Source organism: Camelus bactrianus, chromosome 24, assembly GCF_048773025.1.
Source record: "Camelus bactrianus isolate YW-2024 breed Bactrian camel chromosome 24, ASM4877302v1, whole genome shotgun sequence".
NCBI lineage: Eukaryota > Metazoa > Chordata > Mammalia > Artiodactyla > Camelidae > Camelus > Camelus bactrianus.
In genome coordinates this window covers 412,605-435,375 of record NC_133562.1, presented here as the reverse complement: position 1 = coordinate 435,375, position 22,771 = coordinate 412,605, and the positions used below count along the sequence as shown (strand labels likewise).

At 51.6% G+C, this 22,771-nt stretch overlaps 1 protein-coding gene and 1 long non-coding RNA gene across 4 annotated transcripts in view; one reads left to right on the top strand and one right to left on the bottom strand.

Moving 5' to 3' along the window:
* PTPN2 (protein tyrosine phosphatase non-receptor type 2) overlaps positions 1–970 on the bottom strand; it is a 51,144-nt gene extending 50,174 nt beyond the window's left edge. Inside the window, exon 1 of one of the 3 annotated variants that reach the window (XM_074352331.1) lies at positions 787–970. In XM_074352331.1, the coding sequence (XP_074208432.1) occupies positions 787–948 (162 nt within the window). In that variant the 5' untranslated portion in view covers positions 949–970. The remainder of the gene's footprint in view (positions 1–786) is intronic. The other 2 variants (XM_074352332.1, XM_074352333.1) reach the window with 2 other exon arrangements.
* LOC141574934 (uncharacterized) lies at positions 651–14,095 on the top strand. Its single transcript, XR_012502067.1, has 4 exons — positions 651–789; positions 10,165–10,297; positions 11,922–12,142; positions 12,257–14,095. It is a non-coding gene; the product is annotated as an uncharacterized LOC141574934 (long non-coding RNA).
* Positions 14,096–22,771: the final 8,676 nt, after the last annotated feature.

Below are 22,771 nucleotides of genomic sequence, written 5' to 3'. Positions count from 1 at the left end.
TAAATCCGGGATCACCTAGATTTACGGGAAAGCCCTTCCTGTGCCGCTCTGCCGCACACAGAGCGAACCCAACAGCAGGAGCCGCACTTTACGCACGCACTAGTCAATGCGTTCTTGGGAATAACACGCCAGCCACAAACAGCAGGGAACGGACAATTTAGTCACTTCAAAGAGAGAAACTAAAGCTCCACTTGAACGGAAGGTTCCCAGTGGACCGAAAGGGGCCGTCACAGAGCTCAGCCCCACGCAGGCGACAAGGTCGCGCCGGGGTGGTTCCGCGGTCGGGGACCCGGCCTCCCGGCGCGCGGAGACCGAGCTCCGCCGACCAGGCCTCGGCGCCGGGCACCGGGACGCCCCCTCGGAGGCTCCCCAACTCACCGAGCTCCTTCCGGGAGGCTCTGAGGGGGGCGGCCGCGCGCCGGGCCGCTAGGGCCGCCTGGCTCCGGCCGCAGCAGCCACGGCCCCGGCCCCTCCCCGCGACCCCCGACCCCACAGCCCCCGACCCCCGGGACCCCTAGACCCCGGCCCGGGCCGCTGCCTCGCTCACGCCAGCCACCCGGCACCGCCTCCCCGAGCCCACTGCGCTTGCGCGCACGCGGAGCCCCCACCCCCCCCCCCCACCCCGAGCGCCGAAGCGCCGAGGCCCGGGCGGCGCACGCGCGTCCTGACGCGGCCCGCGAGCCGCCACTTCCGCCCCAGCGGGAGGCGGGGGAGGCGCAGGGCTCCGGCGGGCGCGACCCTGGTCCTCCGAGGGGGACGCGGCGGCTGCGGGATCCCGCCACTCACCAGGTACAGCTGCTGCCAGCGGTTCTGAGAGTCCAACTCCTCAAACTCCCGCTCAATGGTGGCCGACATGGCGGCGGGAGCAAGCTGGCGCGAGGGAGCCTGCGCCGGCGGAGACGCTTCGGCCCCGCTCGATCCGGGCAGCGCGCTGCCGCCGCGGCGCATGCGTGCTCCACACCCGCCCCGCCCCCACGCCGACCAGGCCGGCCGCGGGGAAAGTACCTGGGGCGTGACGTCAGCGCGCCGGGCGCGGGGCGGGGCGCCGGGGGCGTGGTCCAGGCGGTGCCCAGGTGGAGGGGGCGTGGCCGGGCGGAGCTGCGCCGCGCGCGGAAGACCTCGCGGTCCCGGGAGTCAACATCTTCCTTGGTTCCGCCCCGTCTGACTTCTTCCTGCTCTTAGTTTTTGAAGAGCGGTATTTGACTTTTGTTTTAAACATCTCCTGGGTCAGCTTAGCGGCGAGTGTCCCCCTTTCTCCTCTGGGAGAATATAAACCAGGACTGGTGCCCGCTCCCGGGCGCCTGCCGGTTTTGTGCCGAAAGCCGAGAGAGAGGCAGCCTCTCCTGGAGCTGGCGACTCCAGCCCGTGAAGTAAACGTTACACAGCTTGAAAGTTGGTGTTAACTGTAGAAAGAACAAATCGTCTTTTACCAAACCACCGTGCTGGTTGTGGAAATCATCTCGCTTCAGTTTAAGATAATTCTTTGTTGGGGAGTGTACGGCTCAGGGGTAGAGCGCGTGCTTAACATGCACAAAGTCCTGGGTTCAATCCCCAGCGCCTCCTCCAAATATAAATAAATAAATAAACCCAATTATCTCCCCTTCGTAAAAAACAAAACAAGAAAGAGATCATCGCTTGTAGGTAAAATCATGTGCTTAGAACATCTTCTGTATCACCTTTGTTAAAAATGTAAAGGTTAGAAAAACGTAGTTGTGCTGTGCAATATTGAAATTTTAACTTTAATTAAAGTAAATGAAATGACAAAAATTCTCTCTTTGACCAAAGCCTACTCAGGTTCCTCTGAGCTCTCTTTCAACTAGGCTTCAACTTTTGGACTACTCTGTTTCTTTCTGCATTGTCGAAATTTAGCCAAAACCCTGCTAAGTCAGTTTTGCCGGAATCCCCCATTCTCAATATCTGATCTCCCTTGTTATTTAACCAGGTTCTTCATCTTCTGCCACCCCCTGGGGGGACGGCTGATCACCCTGGCCTGCCTTCAGCAAGAATCCTATTAAGTCAGCTTACCCAGAATCCCCCCATGCCTCCTCTGTTAAAAATAAGAGTACAGGCCCAAAATGCGGTCAGTTGGGAAGTCCCATGTCACCAAACCTAGACTTAAGTACAGTTTCGGCTCTCTCAGAAAAGGGATCTTGAAGGAGTAAACCAGGAATCACCTAATCATCACTGGTTAGGTAATCGGCCTGATAGGCCCCTGCCCTGGACTTTGTGGTGACCACTTCGCTCCTCTGCCTGGGGTTAGTTCCTCATTCCTCCCGCTCCGCCTACAAATCTGTCGTTTTGTGTAGCGCCCCAGAGCTGCTTCCCCTCTGCTAGGTGGGATGCTGCCTGATTCATGAAGCATTTAATAAAGCCAATAAGATCTTTGAATTTTGCTCAGTTGAATTTTGTTTTTTAACACCTCTTAGTAATTTTCCTTCCACTGAAACCCTTCCCCCCCCCCATTTGGCTGTAAATTCCCACTTGCCCATTTCTGTTTTTGGAGTTGAGCCCAGTCTCTCCCCTACTGCAAGGCCCGTGGTAGTGGACCCATACCTGTCACAGTGGTCACCCCACACTCACTTGAATAAAGTCTTCCTCACCTCATCATCTTATATGATCGTCAGGGATAATCTTTTTCTTTAACAGAAATTCAGAATTCAGTTCCTCAGTTGAACTAGCCACATTTCAGATGTTCACTAGCCACAAGGGCTAGTGGCGACTGTATTACAGAGCACGCTCGTCATCCAAGGTCTATGGCACAGAGCTGCCTGAGAGGTTTAAAATACTTGGGGCAAAAAAGTGTCCTTGTACAAGTAAAACAATGAAAACACTGGTCAGAAGAAAGCAGCTATGGCAGCTGGAAGACATTGTAGCAACAGAAAATTAAGCAGCCAGTCGGCTTTTCTACTTCTATGGTGTAAGTTAGGAATACATAAAAGCTCCTTCCAGAAATGCCCCACAGTCTATTCTGGTTTCTGAAGTTCTGTCTTTGAAACTGATTATTTAGATGAAAGGCCTGGTATCTCCTGCATTACCCCATGGTTGTTAGCATCATCAGCTCATCAAATTGCTTTCCATCCTTAAAATATATTCTGTTCTACAAAGGAAAGGCAACCCCTTTGCAGACTTAAAATCAACTGATTGCCTGCCTGCAACGTTGGCAGTGTATGCATATCTCCCTGAAAGGAAAGGCATTTGGTCTCAAAGCAACAATTCTTGTCACCAGATATGTCCATCCCTTTGGAACTCACTTGCCCTCCGTGGTCGGGGGAGTGGTGCTGGTCCTCATTTGCCAAGTCGCCAGGGTTCTCACTCCAGCATCATCTGCATCAACTGTGAGCGATGAAATGAAAATTCCAGGCCCCACCCCAAGCTGCTGAATCAGAGTCTCTGGGGTTGGAGTCTGGGAGACTGCCTTCTGAGCTCTCCAGGGGAGTCTTATGCGTGTTGAAGTTTAAAAACCTTTGCTCTAGAAGAACAGGTAGACCAAGCTTTCCTGAAGCTCAGACATGACGAGAAGACAATGGACATCACTTATTCTCTCTGGCGTCTAATGCCCAACCCAGCTGGTCCCTGCCTCGCCACTTCCTAGGACCCCCAAACCTAGACCTTTGCCCAGTTCGAAGTCAACATCAGAAGTCTTCAAGATTTTTAAATACCAGGTTCACTTTTTGCTCCCAAACTGCTGAACTTCCCTTGATAGTAACTATATATTTTGTGTACATAATTTTTATATATTTGAGAAAATACATAATGAACAAAGTCTACTATTTTAATATTACTTGAAGTATTTAATATTTTAATAATAGTAGACTTAATTTTAAATGAAATTTTTTAAAGTGGCCATGTGTATTTTTAAATCATAGTAATGACATACGTGTGAGATACTTACTCATCTTACAGACAATGCTCGGTGGGGTGTGTATTGGGATTCACAGCAGTGACTTGGCCCCTTCAGCCTCTGCAACCCACAGGTGGAAACCACGAGGCTCAGAGTCCCTTCTTTCACTGGGACAGTGCTTGCCTTCTGAATTTCAGTGTCCTATCTGAGAAGCTCCTCTTCCCAAATGGATAACAACAGGAATTTAACGTCTTGCATGAAGAAAAGTCCACAATTCCTTCTTGATAGTTTAATATGTATTTAATTACTGAGTGAAGGAAGGAATGATGTATCTATGGAACTCGCCTATCTTGTGCTGTGCACTCCCGACCCTAACAAATACCATGACAAAAGGGGGAAAAGACACCCACCATCAATGAAGCTGAGCCGCTTGGATGTGCACACAGGAAGAATGAATCTTGACCCTGTGCTTCACACCATTCAATAAACAGTAAACAGCTCCGAGGGACTGGTGACCTAAACGTGGAGAGTAAATAATAATGCCTGGAGGGAAAAAAGACTTAGAAGAATATTCCTGCACCTTAATGGGACACAGAAAGCACTAAACATCACGAAGAAGAGATTTTAGAATTGAGCTACTTCAGCATTAAGGACTGCTGTTCAGCAAAGACAGCATTAGGCCTCGGAGGGAGAAGATGTGAGAGCGCGTGAAGGATAGCTGCACATCGGCACGGAGAGGGCAGACAACCTGACAGGAAAAGGACGAGAGCTCAATGTGCGCTTTATGAAGAGGATGTTCAAACGGCCAGTAAACATGTGAAGAGCGCTCCACCCCACGGGCCCCTCGCGAGCGCAGAGGAAATCGGCAACGGGGTGACTCCTCACCCCCCCACCCGCCCAGAATGGCAAGAGTGTGGCCCAACCTCAGCTCTTATGCCTGCTAAATAAGTAGCTTTGAATGGGCCCAGGGCAGGGCGGCGGAGCAAGGTCCCAGCAAGTCCAGACACCCTGAGGCATCCCAGAGGACAGAACCCTGGCATAAAAATCTGCTGGAAGAGAAGGTGTGAGAGGGACAAATACATGACTTGCCCCTTCATTAAGATAAATGTCACAGTCTCGCTCGAGCAGTCTTGGAAAGAAGAATACATAATGGGTGAAGTAAGGCAAATCCGGGTAACCGTGACCAGGGTTCTAGAATGATTGGTTTTTGAATACTTATTACAACCATATTTCTTAGTACACGTCAGATGGTTCTTAAATCTCCTTAATTCTTGGAATCTAGGACTTTTTATTCATTTCAATCATTTAAAATCTGTATCCATCAATGACCCAGTAGGGAATAGCTGGCACACTCAGAAAGGATTATCAAAGTGTGTTGAAGGGCAGACAGTTTACAAAGTTGTGGATAAGATGAAAAGGAATCACTGACGCAGGGTGGAACACCCTACATTAGCCGCCTTGGGGAGATCCACCCACTTACAGGTGTGTAAAGGGGTGGGGCAGCTACCCCCGCCCAGAATGTGCAGGAGAGGCTGCGGGTTGGGTGGGCCATGGCCAGTGGGCATGGTGGCTTCCTTCAGAGGAGCCCAGCCCCCTCAGTCCAGCGACCTGAGCAGGAGTCCATACTGTGTTATTTCCTGCTGCTGCCATAACAGAGCACCACAAACTTCGTGGATCAAGAGAGCACACACTGATCATGCCACAGTTCTGGAGCCAGAAGTCTGAAGTTCTCCATTCAAGGTGTGGGCAGGGCGGCATGCCTTCTGGAAGGTCCGTCTCGCCTCTTGGCTCTAAAAGCTGCCTACAGCCCACGTTCCTCGGCCAGTGGCCCCGTCCGTCAGTGGCAGCATCCTGACCTCTACATCCACTGTTACATAAGCTTTTATTCCCACCTTTTGCTCCCCTCCCCCATCTGTCAAGGACCCCTGGGATTACATTGGCCCCACCCCTGTTGTGCAAGCTAATGCATTTCCTTATTGTTTATGCCCGTTTGATACGGGTTTCCTGTGATGTGCAACCAAAATCATGCCAGATGTCACAGTGCCCTAATGTCTAGTTACAGACTGAATGAGCACAGTGTCCCTACCTAATCACACCCCGCAGAGGAGAGGTGCTCAGCTCCAGGTCATGCACAAAATGGGCTTGAGAGTCTAAGGAGAACAGCAAAGCCTCATAGACAGGGCTGCAGCGGGCGGTCCCACCCTGAGCCTCTGAGATTGTGCTCGCTCCTTAGTTCTCTCTACCCACCTTCCCCTATTTGCATAGAATCTCAGGCAAGGAAAATACAGCACAGATGAACCGCATTTCCCAAGTGGCACCTAAGTGGGAGACAGGTTGCCCCCAACTGCATCAGAACCCAGGTCCCCAGACTCCTCAGAGAGACGTGGCGTGGCCCCCCGTGGTAGGAAGCCCTGAAGGCATCTTTCAGTCTTGAGGCACATCCACAGCACAGGGGAGGGGCAGACTGCATAGGAGACAATTAGGAGGTGTTTGTTTATTTGTTTGTTTGGAGGTATTTTTATGAGCAGAAAATTTGAGAGGAAGAAGCAATGTCTAGCAGGGAGGGTACAGCTCAGCAGTAGAGTGCATGCCTAGAATGCACGAGGTCCTGGGTTCAATCCCCAGTACCTCCATCAAAAAAATGAATAGGTAAAAAATTAATTAATTAATTAATTAATTAATAAGTAAACCTAACTACCTCCCCCCTCCAAAAAAAAAGATTTTAAGAAAATGGATTTCTGGGAATGTTTGGGGGGTGTAGCTCTGAAAACTCCCGGAACAAGACTTGAAGAAAAGCTGTTAAGAAAGATCTAAAGAATTCTTCTAAGCTTCTGTAGTTGGATTTTTGTCTCCTTTGAGCGAAACTTCATGCAGACAGGGATCCCGGGGCCTGGCTTTTGTAGTTGAGTGGCAGGAGGGTCCAGAGACATTAAATAATTTTGAAGCAATCTAGTAAAGCTTCTCACACTCGACTTATGCAAATCTGGATTCAAGACCTTACTGTGGGGACCTGCTTCTTTTCCTGCATTCTCTGTCCCGTTCCTTACTCACCCTAGCCACGGCCCGGGATGCCATCCTCACCATCTCCCATCCTTCACCTTCTGTGTCTGGCGGGTCACTGCTTCCTCTGCTCCACTCTGTGCCCCCGCTGCTGCCTTTGTTGGGTTCCAGGGAGTGTGAGGATGGTGAGGAGAATATGTTGGTAGGGGAGCACACTCGACGATGTGGGGTCCTGGTGAGGACACCGGAACCCACCTATGATTCCCCGCAGGAATAACTTCCTGATGCACGGACCAGATGATGACCTGCAGGGGACCAGGTGAGGTGGCCATTTTCTGGGCGGAGTACTGGGAAAACTCAGGGAGGCTGGACTTTGGAAAGGAGCAGAGACCCCACCACCAGGCTCTGTCCCCAGGAGAACTCAGAGGAGGCTCCTCACAAAGCACGGGGAGCAAGCTGGTGAGGGAGGCATGGCATCCCCGAGAAGCTGGTGGGACACGTCCCCAGGACTGACCAGTGGAAGGTGCTGCCAGCGGACTGCCGGCTGTCAGTGGGACGGTCGGGTCCCGAGCTAGCTGAGGGGAGGCGGCTGCACTAGGAGGATGAAGCGACCATAACGCACAGCAGGGCCCAAATGGCCCTGACAGTTCTTGGACCTGCAAAGACCTGTGCTGGTGACCAGTAGGTCCACGTGCTCTGCTCTGGGGTTGAGAGAGATGGCAGCTAACTAGGGTGCGACCTAGCTTGGATCATTTTTAAAAAGAGCACAAGTATTGGAAAGCTGAAGTTTGAAATCAACCATGGCAATGGAAAATCACCATCTCTCACTCAATGTCCAAAGCTAAATCAATTCACAGACCTAAAAGCACACTGACTGATGGGAAGGCTGCCAGCTCCCTCGGATGGAGGAGGCTACAACACCACTGAAAGTATAAACGATCCATGTGACCCTTCCTTCCCCTAAGCAGCCTCAGCCATCTGTCAGGACGAGGGTGCCTAAGGAGGTGGGTCAAGAATCTGGTCGGCCTGAAACACCATTAAGTCCCTCCAGTGAGAGCTGGGCTTGTGGAGGCAGGTGAAAAGGGGGTTCTGACCCAAGGACACCCTGCAGGGGTGCACCGGTCTGCAGCCTGCCTGTGGCTAGTCCCCAGCTCCCACATGGATGTTTGGGAGGGCAATTTGCAGAACCCTAACCAGGACTTCCCGACAGGTGGAGTAGGAGTCGTGAGGAGGAGTCACGGAAACTGGCCACAGTCTAGTGCAGAGAAGCTCCAGGAGCAGAACCGGGAGGGGCTGCGGCAAAGAGCACAGCCAGAGACTCCAGGGATGGAGGGCGGGGCCTCCCCAACCCACCTAGCTGGCCCTACAGAAGCCAGAGGGCCACGGCAGAGGAGGGCGGGCCAGCGCAATCCCAGCTAAGTGCTGCCCCAGTCATGGGTGCTGCCCCTCCGCAGTAGTACTGAACTCTCGGTGGTTTCCAGCCCTTGTGACGAGGCCGCTCTTCCCAACACCTGTCGGTGAAGGGCGTCCGAGGAAGCAGGCTCTCACTTTCCTCCCCAGGCCACCCAGGCTCCGGCCCGGTGTGGCTCTCTCTGCGTGGTCGCCTGCCTTTGCCCCCCTGTGGTGATCCTCCTCATTGGAAGGACCTGGGGATTGTTTGCACAGGCATATTTTCTTGGGTCCCCAGTTGAAATGAAGACTTCAGCCTCACTTTATAAGTTGGTAATATTTTGTTTTTAAAACTAACATTGAATAAAATATACACAATATTAACATTTGTTCATTCCAGGTGGTAACTGTGCGGGCATTTGTCCTATTTTTTTCTTTTTTGGTTTTTTTTTTGGCTGTGGTAAAACACACATAGCACAAAAGTTATCTCTTTAATGTGTATAAATCAGTGGCGTAGAGTGCACGCATGGTGTCTGTCACCGCCACCCTTTCTAGACTTTTGCATCACCCTGCATGAAAAGCTCATACCTTAAATTACTTTTTAAAATAAACAAATGATAACAGTTAATAAATAATTTGTAAACACTGAAACCGGAGCAGAGTTGTTCTTCAAAAGTGTTAGCAGGGCAGTGATCACGAGGTGCCATGGTCAGGAGGGCTGTGAGGGGCAGTCACGGGCCCCCAGAGACCTGGGTCACCCAAGTCCCGCTGACAGCAGGGCCCCCGTGGACTCTGTCCTCCTGTCACCGGCACCCCCTCACCACCAGGCCTCTCTGGGCATCGTTCCTATTCCCTCCTGGGTGGGGGGCGGCCCAGGAGCTGAGGGGCACTTCCTGCCGTTGTCTCACATCCCAAGGTTCAGCTCCCCACCCCACCAGCACAGGTCCCAGCCCTGCCCGAGAACATGCATCCTGTATTCTTGCCCTGTTAACGATGAGGGGGCAGAGGGTGGGAGGAGGGTACCAGATGCCTGGAGACGCCAGGAGGAAATCCTCAAGACAACCACCTACTGGAAATCCTATCGTCTGGTGTTGAGTCTCATGAAAAGAAAGTAAACTCAATTTTAATTTAAAAATACAACAGCTGATCTTAGGGCTTCAGTTTCATTTTAATAGCTCCATTTAAAAGTCCTGTTACAGTTTATTTCATCCATCCTCTATTGTTGGATGTTTAGATTGCTTCACTCTTATAAATAACAGTAAAATAAAGAGCATTTCGATGCGAGCTGCCAAAGGTCCCTCTGGAGCAGCTGTCCTGCCCCACTTCCCATCAGCAGTGTGCCCTGTGTGACGGCGGCCTGTTCTCCTCGAACTCCAAATTTGCCGTGACAAACTGGGACTGCCCCCGGGAGGTGCTGCATCCTAGACAACTGTCCACAACTTGTCTTCAAACAGATGTGTGCACAGCTGGTGTGAAGGAGCCATTACGGAGTCCGTGGGCCTCTGTGATGCCTATGGGTTCACTGATAAAGGTCTACAGCCACGGCTGGAGAAGAGGCCCTTCCACAACTACTTGTCATCCAGTCAGTGCTCTGGAAGGTTCTCTGCGGCGTCCAGGCACCTAGCTCCTACTTCGTGAGAAGGCAGCCCCATGGTTGTTATTCGCAATGCTCAGCCCTGGCGGCTGTCTGTGTAGCTGGTGGGCACCTCGCCTCTGCGTCCCCGTGTCGTGGCTGCAGCATTGCCCAGGGGGCTGCAGCCTGGGGTCCACCCGCTGCCAGGAACACTGGCTTCCACATTGCCCAGTTACCCAGAGTGGTGGAAGGCGTGGATGCAGGCTCATTTTCTGCTCCTGGTTGGGGCACTGCTTGGAATCTCACAGCAGAATGTAGAGCAACCTTCCAACCATGTCTTTTCTTGTCTCCTTTCGGCTAGAACTGCTGCACTCTGAGAACGTGATCTCCTCCAGAGCTGACCGCACGCCGGCTCCACACCTCCCAGCGGCTGCGGCTGGGCGGCAGAGCCACAGGCGCCAGAGAGGCTTGTCTGGGCGCTCGAGACTGGCCAGGTAGGGGGAGGGGCCATCGGGGGGGGGGGTCCTGCCGGGGCTCAGAGCAGGGACCACGCGGGCCTGGGGGCAGTGTGGCATGAACCGGTGGAGGGGCCAAGGTCGCCACCTTGGGTGCTGCCCTCTGCCCTCAGGGCCTGAGGCAGCAGCAGCACCTGACCCACCATGTGCACGGACCACCAGGGTGGCTGAGAGTCACCGAAACCAGCATGCAGGCACCGCTGTGGACCCAACCTCTCGAGATTCTATGGAGGAGGCCCTGTGCCAGTGGGGGGCTATGATCCCCTCGCGGCCTCCTGGTCCCACTCTCCGCTCCTCCACCCCTGACCAGCTCGTGCCCTGAAGGAGAGCACTGGGCTCTGAGATCCTGAGGGGCCTGGCCTGGGGCTGGGTGCCCACCCAGATGGCCAGCTGCAGGGGAGGCAGAAAATGTTGAGACAGGCAGGACGCAGCCAGCTTCTGGCCCCAGATCCCGGAGCTAAAGGCAGAGCCCAGGCTGCCACCCACAGCGACGATCAAATGACGGCTTTTGCAATATATCCACTGAGAGTGAGGGTTGTTTTTACTGCCACCATCAGTGCATACCAGTGAATACCAGCCACGCAAACCTGGAACGTCTCATACCCTTCAGCCGGGACACCCCAGGGCTCTGTTCAGCCAGATTGTTGGAAAACGTACAGGAATGACTTAAGGAGCAAAGCAGTGAAGTCTGGGGACACAGAGTTCTATCAACTAAAGAGAGCTTCTCATGCTTATTTTTTTAGTAATCCTCCTCTAGCTGTAAATCTGCTTCGTAGGCTATTGGATCCCTTACTCTTCTTAGCTGGACTTTGAGACTAACTTTTGTTCAAGTGTTCTTGCAAGGAAGGGCAGTGTTTTCACAGAGCCTGCCAAAATAGATAGGAATGACTTTTTCTAAAAACAGTTCCAGGAAATAAGTAATGACCTTTTTACAACAAAGATTCACAATCTGGGTTTGTGAAAAATGCTGTATTAAGGCTCCGTATAATATTCTGGGCAGCTTTTAAAGCAAAAGTAATGGCTTAATGAACCACAACAAGCGGGTTAAAAGGCTATTTGTGGGATTGTCGGAATTTTTTAAAACTGATTTTCCACCTTTTACAGGTTGATCAGACCTTTTCTTTGCACCGTGAGAGTGAACAATAAGTGTCTCTTCATTGCACAGATTTTGCACTTGGTCAAAGTTTTAGTCTTTAAACATCCTGCATTCTCTAGGCTGCAGCATTCACTTTCAGATGAAAACCTTACGGAAGCAGTTTGATTCTCTTCCACTGAAGAAAGAACAGAAGAAAGAAGGAAGGAGGGAGGGAAGAAAGGAGGGAAGGGAGGGAGAAAGGAAGGAGAAAGGGAAAAAGGAAAGGAGAGAGAGAAAGGGAAAAATCGAAACTTCTGGATTCATAGTTAATGGACCATCACTCTAATGACATCCATCTGTGTCTGTGTTTGATGGTCATTACCAGCAGATGGTCCCTTCCACCTGAATTCTCAGCAGTGTCCCTTTGCAAGGTCTGCTTCTTGTATTTCTCTCTGGTCTGCAGGACGAGGTTGTTTGGGGGCAGGAGTTGATGAGAATTATTTTGGAAAACTGACTTCTCTCATTCAGGCATAGCTTTTCCGGAGCAGAGTATTTTCAGAACGTTTACTGGCAGCATAACATAGATGATATCACAGAAGTAATTCCCGCACTGCTGAGCTGCTTAATGCCCCAGTTAAACACGGCTCTGATGTCAGCAGCCTCCCGCCGGGACGGCTGCCAAGGTCGTGCTGGGCTGCAAGACTCGCCACCCCGGGAAGGCCCCTTCTCTCTAACCTCCACTCCGAAGAGTAAGTCATTCTTCTCCCTAATCAATGTTGTGTTTTTTTTAGGTGTACAGGTTTACACGTACTGTCTTTGATTAAAGAGACTTGAAATCGTTAACCAAATATTTAAAATTTCAGGTGGCTGAGGCTGATTCTCACTCTACGCCCACCTCACATGGAGTCAGGGACGTGCAAAGACACGCAGTCGTGGTTTCTGCCTGTTTGCCACAACTCTGTCCCAGAGAGTATGTTGTATAAAAGCACAGAGGAATTGAGCATGTTGGCGGGTGAGGGGAATGGAGCTCAGCTGTAGAGCGCCCACTTAGCATGCATGAGGTCCTGGGTTCCATCCCCTATCCCTCCTCTAAGACTAACTAATTAAATAAACCTAATTACCCCCCCCAAACAAACAAACAGACAGACAAACAAACAAAAGAATACTGGCATTGTGCAGGAATGCATATTCCCTGCTCACAGAAAGACGTCTCCAAAAGATATCTAACCCTCCTAGCCTCTGGCCCGAGTCTTTGACGTCTGCAGGACACAAAGTGGCATTTGTGTAGATGACCTCCAACGCCCCTGGTAGCTCTGACACTCTGACAGCTCACCAAGGCAGAGGTTTCCTGCTCCAGCAGAGGAGGGGGCTGAGCAGCCAAGGAAGCCCCCGGCACCCCTCACCATCTGATTCATGGTTCCCACACACCCCAGGGATGGTGGGCAGCTGGGCCCAATGGGGCTCTGCCCTCACAGGGTGCGAGAGGACCAGCTCAGGCCCAGGAGCCAACCTGCAGGGAGCACCACCGTCATGTCTCCATGGGTTGTAAGACAGAGGTGGTCTTAAAGGGGAATCTGTGCTGTACACCAGAAACTAATACAGCATCATGGATCAACTGTACTTCAATAATAAAGAAATACATAAGAAAAAAAAAGGGAAGAGGAGCCAACACAGGGACTATTTTCAGAGACGTGGGCAGGGTTCAGGGCGCCAACGGGGTGCCAGGGCACCAGGACCAGTAAGAGCCGAAAGCTCTGTCCCCGGAGCCCCGTGAGGTCGGCCCCAGGCCTGGCCACAGCCCGGATCACACTTTCCACCAGGGAGAGCCAGTCCATGAGTGCAGCTAAGCCGGTCAGATAATCTTTCCCCAAGAAATTGAACTTTGTGGCCAGAGACCAAGCTGGACCTACAGGGCGAGACCCTACAGCTCTCAGACCCCGTGGAGCTGAAACCAGTGGAAGAGAGAAATTAAGAGGATCACGGAGGAATTCCGTCTGAAGAGAGAAGGGGACTGATATAGAGGGTGCAGAAATTAAAGACCATGTGGCTGCAGAGGCACGGAGAGGTGTCCGCTCCAAGGTCTTTGCCTCCCCAGTGCCGCCCAATTTAGCTCTGCCTAGTCCTTAGCCATCTGGGATTCACCCCGCCTTACGCCACCCACTTACACTGGCCCCAGCAACCAGAATTTTCCTGGGACACCATCAAACATTCAGCTAGATGTTAATGGCTGCAACAGGTTTCATTTTATAATTTAACCAACCATTGTTTCCAATATTTTGCATTATAAATACCCCTGTAGTTAAATCTCTGAGTACAACCGTAATTCTTCTCTAGAGATGAATTCTAAGAACTGGAATTGCAGGACACTGTGGATATTTTGATGTGTATTGTTTATTGCCTTCAGTTCAACTAACTTTTCCTGGACAACCAGTATAGGACAGCCACTGTTTAAGCCTAGCTTCTAAATACTTGTTTTTTTGACATTCCTGTTTTTTTGTCCATGCCAGTATGTTAGGTTGAAAACAAGTACTTCATTGTTAATTTTCATTTTATTGGTTGAACTTTTCCCTGGATATTGATGGGCACTTATATTTGTGTGTGTGTATATCTTGAGTTTATAACTTTCACTTATTTTCCGTCACTGTGGTCAACATTTTCTCATTGATTTGTAAGAGATTTTCAAATTAACCCATTATCTGTCACTGTGGCTTAAGTATTTTTCTGGTTTATTGTTTGATTTCAAAATTTTATTCGTGTGTTTTTTTAACGCAGAGAAGTTTTGAAATTTTCCAAATTTAAAATTAGGAAAATAAGAGTTGATTGTTAAAAAACCAACAGCAAAAATATGTAAAGTAAGAATGTGAAACCCCCACCTATTCAGCCCACCCAATCCCAACTCCAGTCCCAACCCCAACCCCCAACTCCAAACGCAACCCCAACCCCAATCCCAACCCCAATCCCAACCCCAATCCCAACTCCAGTCCCAACCCCAACCCCCAACTCCAAACGCAACCCCAACCCCAACCCTAATCCCAACCCCAACCCAGCCTCAATGGGTAAACACCACCAGCCATCTGATGCTTATCTTCTCACCATTTCTAGGCATACACAAACATATACAGTTGAAGGTTTTCAAAACAAAAAGGAAATCACACATATTATTCTACAAACTTTTCCATCCTAGAATACAGTGTGGACAACTTTTCTATGTCAGCAATTAGAATCTAGTTTATTTCTTAAATGTATGATGTAATAGGGATGTATCGTACACTTGTATAACCACCTACCCATTTATAAATATTTAATTGTTTTTAATGTTATAGACAATACAGCAGCAGTCATAATTGTACAAGTACCTTTGTATTATTGTGTGAGTATTTCTGCAGAGCAGATTTTCAGAAGGAATTTCTGGGTCAAAGGGTACATTTAAATTTTTGGTAGTTATCATCAAACTATCCTTTAAAGACTCTACAGCGCCAAAAAGAATAAAATACCTAGGAATAAGCCTACCCAAGGAGGCGAAAGACCTGTACTCTGAAAACTATAAGATACTGATGAAAAAAAATTGAAGATGACATAAACAAATGGAATGATATACCATGTTCTTGGATTGGAAGAATCAATATTGTTAAAATGGCCATACTACCCAAGGCCATATACAGATTCAGTGCAATCCCTGTCAAATTACCAATGACATTTTCCACAAAGCTGGAACAAAAAAGTTAAAATTTGTACAGAAACACAAAGAACCCCGAAGAGCAATAATAATCTTGACAAAAAATAACAGAGCTGGGGGAATCATGCTCCTTAATGTCAGACTATACCACAAAGCTACAGTAATCAGAGCAGTCTGGTACTGGCACAAAACATAGATCAATGGAACAGGATAGAAAGTCTAGAAATGAACCCACACGCTTAAGGTCAATTAATCTATGACAAAGGAGTCTGGAATATACAACAGAGATAAGACAGTCCCTTCGATAAGTGGTGCTGAGAAAACTAGACAGCTACCTGTAAAAGATGGATACTAGAACACTCTCTAACACCATATACAAAAATAAACTCAAAATGGGGGGCTGGTGAAAGTTCACGGCAAAAGGGCGTGACTGCGCAGTCTGTTGTGATGGAATGTTCTGTGTGTGGTTTTGGGCGGTGGTTACACAGGTGTGTGCAGTTGTGAAGACTCTGACCTGAACCCTAAAGATACAGACGTTCCACTGTCACTTGGATTATTTCTCTATTTCCAAAAAAAAGTGCTGTTGCTGCTGCCTGGGTGCTCAGGCCAGAGACTGCGGTTCCCTCCATCCCGCATGTCCTGGGCACGAGAGTCCAGGGCAGGCGGAGGCCCTTGGGCTGGGGGGAGCCTGTTTGAGGCCCCCTGCCCTTTACAGAACCCAGTGCCCGCGTGTGTACGGGTTTCCTGTTGCTGAATGACCACTTAAAACCACCCAAGCTCGTTCTCTTACAGTTTTGGAGGTCATAGTTCAAGATGAGTCTTACAGGGCTAAAATCCAGGATGTGGAGAGGGCGTCTGCCCCTCCTGGTTTCTAGAGGCGCCCACATTCCTGGGCTCTCGGCCTCTCTGCTCTGATCTCTGCTTCTCATTATGTCCCTTTTCCTTTGACTCTGACCCCCACGTTCCTCTGTTAAGGACTGTTTGATGACATCAGGGCCTCCTGGAAAAGCCAGGACAACCTGCCCATCTCAAGACCCTTGCCTTGATCACGTCTGCCTGGTTCCTTTAACCCATAAGGTAACCTATTCCACTGGTCCTGGGGACCAGGCTGTGGACAGGCCTGAGGGACCTTTGTTCTCGCAACCACACTGTTCTGTTCAAAACACAGTTTTTCAGGTGTCAGAGAGAGGACTGACTCCTTGCCTGCAACCTGGGAACCCAGAAGGCTTGGGAAGTTTCCAGAACCATTTCAAACTGTTCACAAAAGCGACCTGCAAAAGATTTCCCTCATCTCCCTGGACGAGGCAGCATCCGCACCGGCTGCCCCAAATAGCTGGGCCCTGGGGTAGGGATCACTTTAACGGAAAACTCCATCTTTCTGGGTCGCAGGACAAGGAGACCGATCACGATCACGACGCGAGCCCCTGAGGACAGAGCTGCCCTGCATTCGAAGGGGAAGAGAGGTGAGGGGCCCTGGAGGAGCACAGCTTCTCCCTCTCAGGGACCAGGACCGCCTGGTTCTCAGAGCAGCCTGTGCTGGTGGGACCCTTTGTGAGGTCCCCCAACTCCTGCCTTCTTTCTTCCTCATCCCCACCCTCTCCCTCTCTTCTATTTTGTTGCCTAAATTCCCGACAAAGGACATCACAGAGTATCCTTCCTTCGCGTCATAGCTCAGGACTCCGAGGCTGGGGGATTCCACTCGCACTGCCCTGGCCTCACCCCTCATCTGGCTCCAGGCCTCCACCAGCCCCCCCACCCCGGCAGGGTCCAGCCACGCCAGGCCACACCAGCCTCGTCTCGCCCAGACTCCCGAGCCCCGTCTGTTCTGCTTGATCCGGACAAACATCCCGAGGGGCAGATGTGTCTGCTGGAAGAGGGCTAGACCCCATTCTCAGAGACCACTCAGGAAACCTCTGGACCGAGTCCTCTCTGAGGTCCTTCCTACCAGTAGAGGTCCATTCTCCTGTAATTTTGCTCCTACTGTGACCTTTTAACATGTAATACAAATTAGGGCTGGAGAAGAGACGCCGGGGAGTGACCGCGGGGTCTGTGCTCTCCTTACACTCAGCAGCCGCAGGCATCCTCGCCTCCATCCCAGCCCAGATGCTGCTGCTTCTGCACTCAGAGAGGCTGGAAAGGCCAGGGCCCTTCTCTGAAGCCCAGCTTGAGCTCTGGGCACAGCCACTGTCCTCACCCAGCCTTGGTCAGACCTACACAGGCGGGCATCCTCTCAGGCTCTGGGTCTCTCCCTCTACTGGAGCTGCAGGTCACCACCTGCTCTCCTGCCTTCTGCCCAACCGCAAGGAAAACCTGCCCCGGGTTCTCTGCACCTAGACCAGACGGGCTCCCCTTCCCAGGGGCAGGGGCAGAGAAGCAGAGGACATCCGCAAAGCTGCTCTGTCCATAACTGGCCGCAGGGGTGGGGTCGGGGGGAGGGAGGACACGCCTTCTCTGATGTGTGGGAGGGGGACGCGCCAGACGCCCCAGCCGGCACTCCCCTTTCCAGGTCGCAGCCGTGGGCCCCGAGGACCGATGTCAGTGTTCAGGAGCCGCCTTCTCAGTTCAGAGGAGGCCCCTTTCTCCTTTGCCCCCTCCAGTGGGAGAGGCCCTCCCTCCCACGCCTCACGCTCCCCCTTGTTGTCCTGAAGGTGACTTTCCACCGCCTCCTACTGCTCAGTGCAAGCAAGGCACTGGCTTCCCTTTGTTTTGGATTTTCAAGAACATTTGTAGAGTGAACAGCCTTTCTTCAGAGAAAAGACAGCGTGCTTACACCCCTGGAAGTCAGAGAATATGCTGGGTCCCCATGCTCAGAGGTGCTTCTGAATTGCGAGGCCAGCCGTGTGGGGCCCCGGGACGTGGTGCAGAACCAGGCGCTGTGGCGGCGGCGGCTGCTGCTGCTGCTGCTGCTGCTGCTGCTGCTGCTGCTGCTGCTGCTGCTGCTGCTGCTGCTGCTGCTGCTGCTGCTGCTGCTGCTGCTGCTGCTGCTGCTGCGAGGAATAATGAGCTTCTGACCCACGAGCCTGCACGTGGTGAGATCCAGACCTTGCCCAGTCGCAGCCCCGCCCCCAGGCTGGGCTCAGGGCAAACTACACCGCAGCCTCCGAGTCCTGAGCTCTTCAAGTTACGGAGTCAATTGGCACCGAGTTGAGAAATGTGAAGATTTTCTTTCCAGTTTGGTGGTGTGCTCTGCTACAGACCAGACGTAGGAATCTGTCCAGGGGCCCCGCTGCTCAGAGCTCTGTATGAGATGCGTTAGTGCCACCTGCTGGCTGCTGGCTCAGGAGGCGCTGTGGACCAGAAGGCAGTGTGTGGATGGGGACGTAGTGAACAATTTACAGAAAGTAGAAAACCAAGTGAAACCAATTGTATCAGAGTTTTTCAGAGAAACAGAATGGAATATACATTCTTTAAATCCCTTAAAACAAATCCCTTTCCTATAAAATAATATGTAATCACTTACATAAAATAAATCCCTGTGTGTATATATACAGGGAGATAAGGAAATGCCTATATGCATTCATAGATGACTTGAATTTAAAGCAGCTGGCTCCTATGATGGTGGGAGCTGGCAAGTTTGATCTGTAGGACAGGCTGGCAGGCTGGAAACTCAAGCAGGATTTCTGTGTTACAGTCCTGAGGTTGAATTCCTTCTTTTCCCTGGGAAACCCCAGACTTTGCTCTTTAGGGTCTCAGCTGAATGGCTGAAGCCCACCACGTTATCCAGCATCTGCCTAGCGTGACACAAGTATCCTGTGTACAACCAAAAAACACACAGACCCTTTCCCCGGAGGAGGATGCAAAGTCCCTGAGCGATGTCCACTTTGCTCCCTGATTTCCCATAACTTAAATCCTGAAAGTGACTGTATACACCTCACGTCATATAACAAGGGATAAGAGAGGAAGACGTCAAAGACATCTACTCCCTGTGTTGTAAACCTTCCTTGTAACCAGATAAGGAAGGGATACTCAAGACCACTCCTGTCCTCACTTCTGCAACTGGTCACTGGGGTAGCGTTTACGACCACCTTCTTCCACCACCTGTTCCATGTTCCCTTTGCCTCTGGCAAGCACCTCAGCTGGTCATGGTTCCTTACTTGGAGGGGGGACCCAAGCCTTCATTCCCAAAGGGTCTGGGCCATTCGTTTTCTTGCCCGGACTGGGTCGTGGTTCCCCCCGACCTGGATCACAGGACACTGGGAGGGATCTCCTATACTCCAGACACACTCCTCCTTTGCTCCACTGTGGAGCAGCAGCCCAGTCTCCCCTTGGGCATCAGGACCACTCACCCCAGACAGCACAGGAACTCCTTCCTTCCCTGCTGGTTCACAGGAATGAGGAACCCAGGGCGGCTGGGGAGCAGTCTTAACCTCCAGTTCAATGGAAGCATTCCTCCCTCTGGAATTAAGACCTTTAGGCCAGCAGACCACAGGCAGAGCAGGAACAGGAGGCAAAAATGTCACCAGTGGGTCACCAGGGGCAATAGTGGGGGTGTCCCTCCCATTTCCACCCCTTGATTCCAGCTTTGGGAAAAGCAGCCCCACACACTGGACGCTGACCCAGCACACCCAGCTTTCTGGAGAACCCTGCCCCAGCCCCGCAAGGTACTGCCACCTAGCTGTCACTGTAACTGAGTCTTTCAAAGGCCACTCCACCATCCTATCACGACTGCCGCTTCAGGATGGCAGGGAACACGGGAAGAACAGTGGATTCGTTGGGCAGGGGCCCACGGCCACACTTCATTTGCTGCGAAGTGACTTCCTTGACCAGAAGCAATGCTGTGTGGAATACCATGAGTGAATTAGGCTCCCTGTAGCCCACGGACGGTAGTTCTGGAAGAAGCACTGCACGCAGGGAAGGCAAATCCACATCCAGAGTACGTGTCCAAACAAAATGCTGCCCCTTCCACGATGGAAGTGGTCCAGAGTGCTGCACCTGCCCCCAGGGAGCTGGCTGGTCACTCGGTGCTGTCCCTGCTTCACATCGGGCACTCAGCCAGGTTAGCCTTGGGTGGGTGGAGATGCGTGCACAACCTCCACCCCTGCCACTGCGACCACGTTCCCGAGCCCAGTGGGTGGTGACGGGTGGCTGGGTGCTCTCCACAGAATGGTCACCCTGTCCACTTGGATACTAAAGTCCTCCTCTGCTCTGGTCACTCTCTGGGGAGCATTCACTTGGGATACAAATATGACTTCTGCCCCTTCAGAGAGGTCTATCCACATATCTCTCCCCCAAATTTCCTTTTCACCAATTTTCCTGTCGTGTTCTTCCAGGTACAGTGTGGGAGGCCCTCCCTTCTCCATGTCCTTCAGGGGTGTCCCAGAGAGGGCTGACAGGGCTGCAGCTGTCCACCCGCAGGTGCTGCCTGCGTATCCGGCAGAACCACCTGTAAACCAGGCTGCAGTCTCTCTTCTTGTCCACATATCTCCCCCCTAAATTCCCTTCTCACCAACTTTCCAGCCATGTTCCTTCCAGGTCCTTGAACATCACGCCACAGCCCATGGGCACCTGGTGCACAGTTGTACCACTGGCCATTTCTCTTTCCAGGCAAATGCACAACCAGGTGTGCTGCTGGAGTTCTGCCACTGGGAGGGCTTCTGTTGACCACTGGTCCAGGGGTGTCCATGGGTGGCAGTGCTGTGGCTGCCTGCTGTAAGCCGGTGCTCATGCCCTGGGCAGAACCATCTGTATGTCTGGATTGTGTTTGCTCTTCCTCAGTCAGCTGATTATAGGTGATGTTCCATGAGGCCATAGGCCGGGGCTGGAATAGAGAAGACGGGGGAGGGGCTGCCACGGACTTTACTCAAAGCTAGCAGCTGGCTGGGTCATTCAGTAAATGGGCCAGAGTAACACGTGTTTGGAGGAATATGTTGCCTTCAAAATCCAAAGAGGCCACGAGGCACTGTGCCTCTTTTTTTGGTGCAGGAGGGGCCTGGTAGAACAACTCCTTCAGCTTGGAAGGAGTATTTTGACGTGCCCCACATTACTGAGCCCCAATAAACTTCACTGAGGTGGAAGCCCCTGCATTTTTGTCAGATTTATCTCCCACCTTCTGACACACAAATGTCTTGCCAGTCACTTTGGAGTAGTTGCTACTTCTTGCTCACGAGGTCCAACCAGAACGTCATGAATGTAATGGGTGAGTGTGATTCTTGTGGCAGACAGACCCCTGAGGTAGGTCAGCAGAGGCAGGGGTATCTCTGGCCTCACCAAGTGAAAGCAAACAGCGTCTGGTGGTCTTTACTGACCAGCTGGAGGGAAGAGCATTTGTCAGATCAGCAGCTGCACACCAGGTACCGGGGATGTGTTAACACACTCAGGCCCCAAAGCCACCTCTGGTAGAGCAGGTGCCACTGGGGTTAGGGCTTCAACATATGGATTTGGGGACCCAGTGTAACTGTGTTTGGAGACAGGGTCTGTGGGCCTGCAGGGAGGTAGTTAAGGTTAAATGAGGTCATAAGGGTGGGACCTAATCTGGTAAGACTGGTGTCCTTACAAGGAGAGAACAAGACCTCAGACATCTCTCTCCTTGAGTGCACGTGGAGGAAAGGCCACATGAGGACACGGTGGGAAGGCAGACGTCTGCCAGCCAGGCAGAGTTCTCACCAGAAATGAAGTCAGCCGGCCCCCTGTGGGACTTTCAGCCTCCAGGATTGTGTGAGAATAAGTCTCTGCTGTTTGAGCCCCTCGTTGGTGGTCCTTTATCGAGGCCGCCGAGACTAAGACATCTGTGAAAGGGTGTTGCTGGCCTAGCCTGCTGGAAGCAAGCTCTTTCTGGTGGAAGTCTGAATCTGCAAGCACTGAGAGAAATGCGTTTGTCAGGTCATCAGCTGCAAACCAGCTCCCACGGGACGTGCTAATATGCTGGAGCGATGAAACTACAACTGCAGTTGCAGTGACTGGCCGGTAAATTCCTGACGACCCACCATCACTCTCCGAGACCCATGGGTCCTGCACAGGCCATGTCGGTGGGTTGAATGGGGATGCAGCAGGAATCGCCACCCTGCCTCCCTCCCGTTCATGATAGTGGCACTAATGTCATCCATCTGAGAAATGCAGTGCTGCTTTTCCTGTGCTATCTTCCCAGGGGAGGCACATCTGGTGGCGTCCACTTGGCCTCTCCCACTGTAACAGCCCTCAGTTCACAGGTCAGCGGACCGGTGGGAGGATCCTGCCAGTTGCTAAGTATGTCCACACATCACACGTGGCAGAACTGGGGAAATAACAAACGACGGGTCGGGGACCCATTGTGAGCACTCCTGAGCTAAAACTCCTCTGGCCAGCTGACCTCCACAAGGCCTGCTCCCACTGGTGGACCACTGATGTTTTGGGTCTCCCAGAATTAGTATCAGTTCAGAGCTAGTGCTCAGTCATTCCTGAAAAGGCTAATTATGTTCTCTTCCCCAGAGCATAATCACTATGGTTAGAGGCCCAAGGTCCCCCAGGGAAGGTGGAGAGGAAGACTGTGTCTATTTTTGGCAGCGCAGCAAGGTCTTTCCTCAAGAGGCTCTGGCCTCCCTTTTATTTAAGGGTTTTTGGGTCTCTAAACTGGGTCAAGTCCGGAATTGACAGCAAGGCTGTGAAACAAGTTCGTGCACTTGACCTAGAACTCTTCTTTGTACACAGAACGAGTAAGAATTCAGTAGACTACTTGCGTATTTTCTTCCAGGGACACCAAGATCAACTAGTCAATGCCACAGGTCTC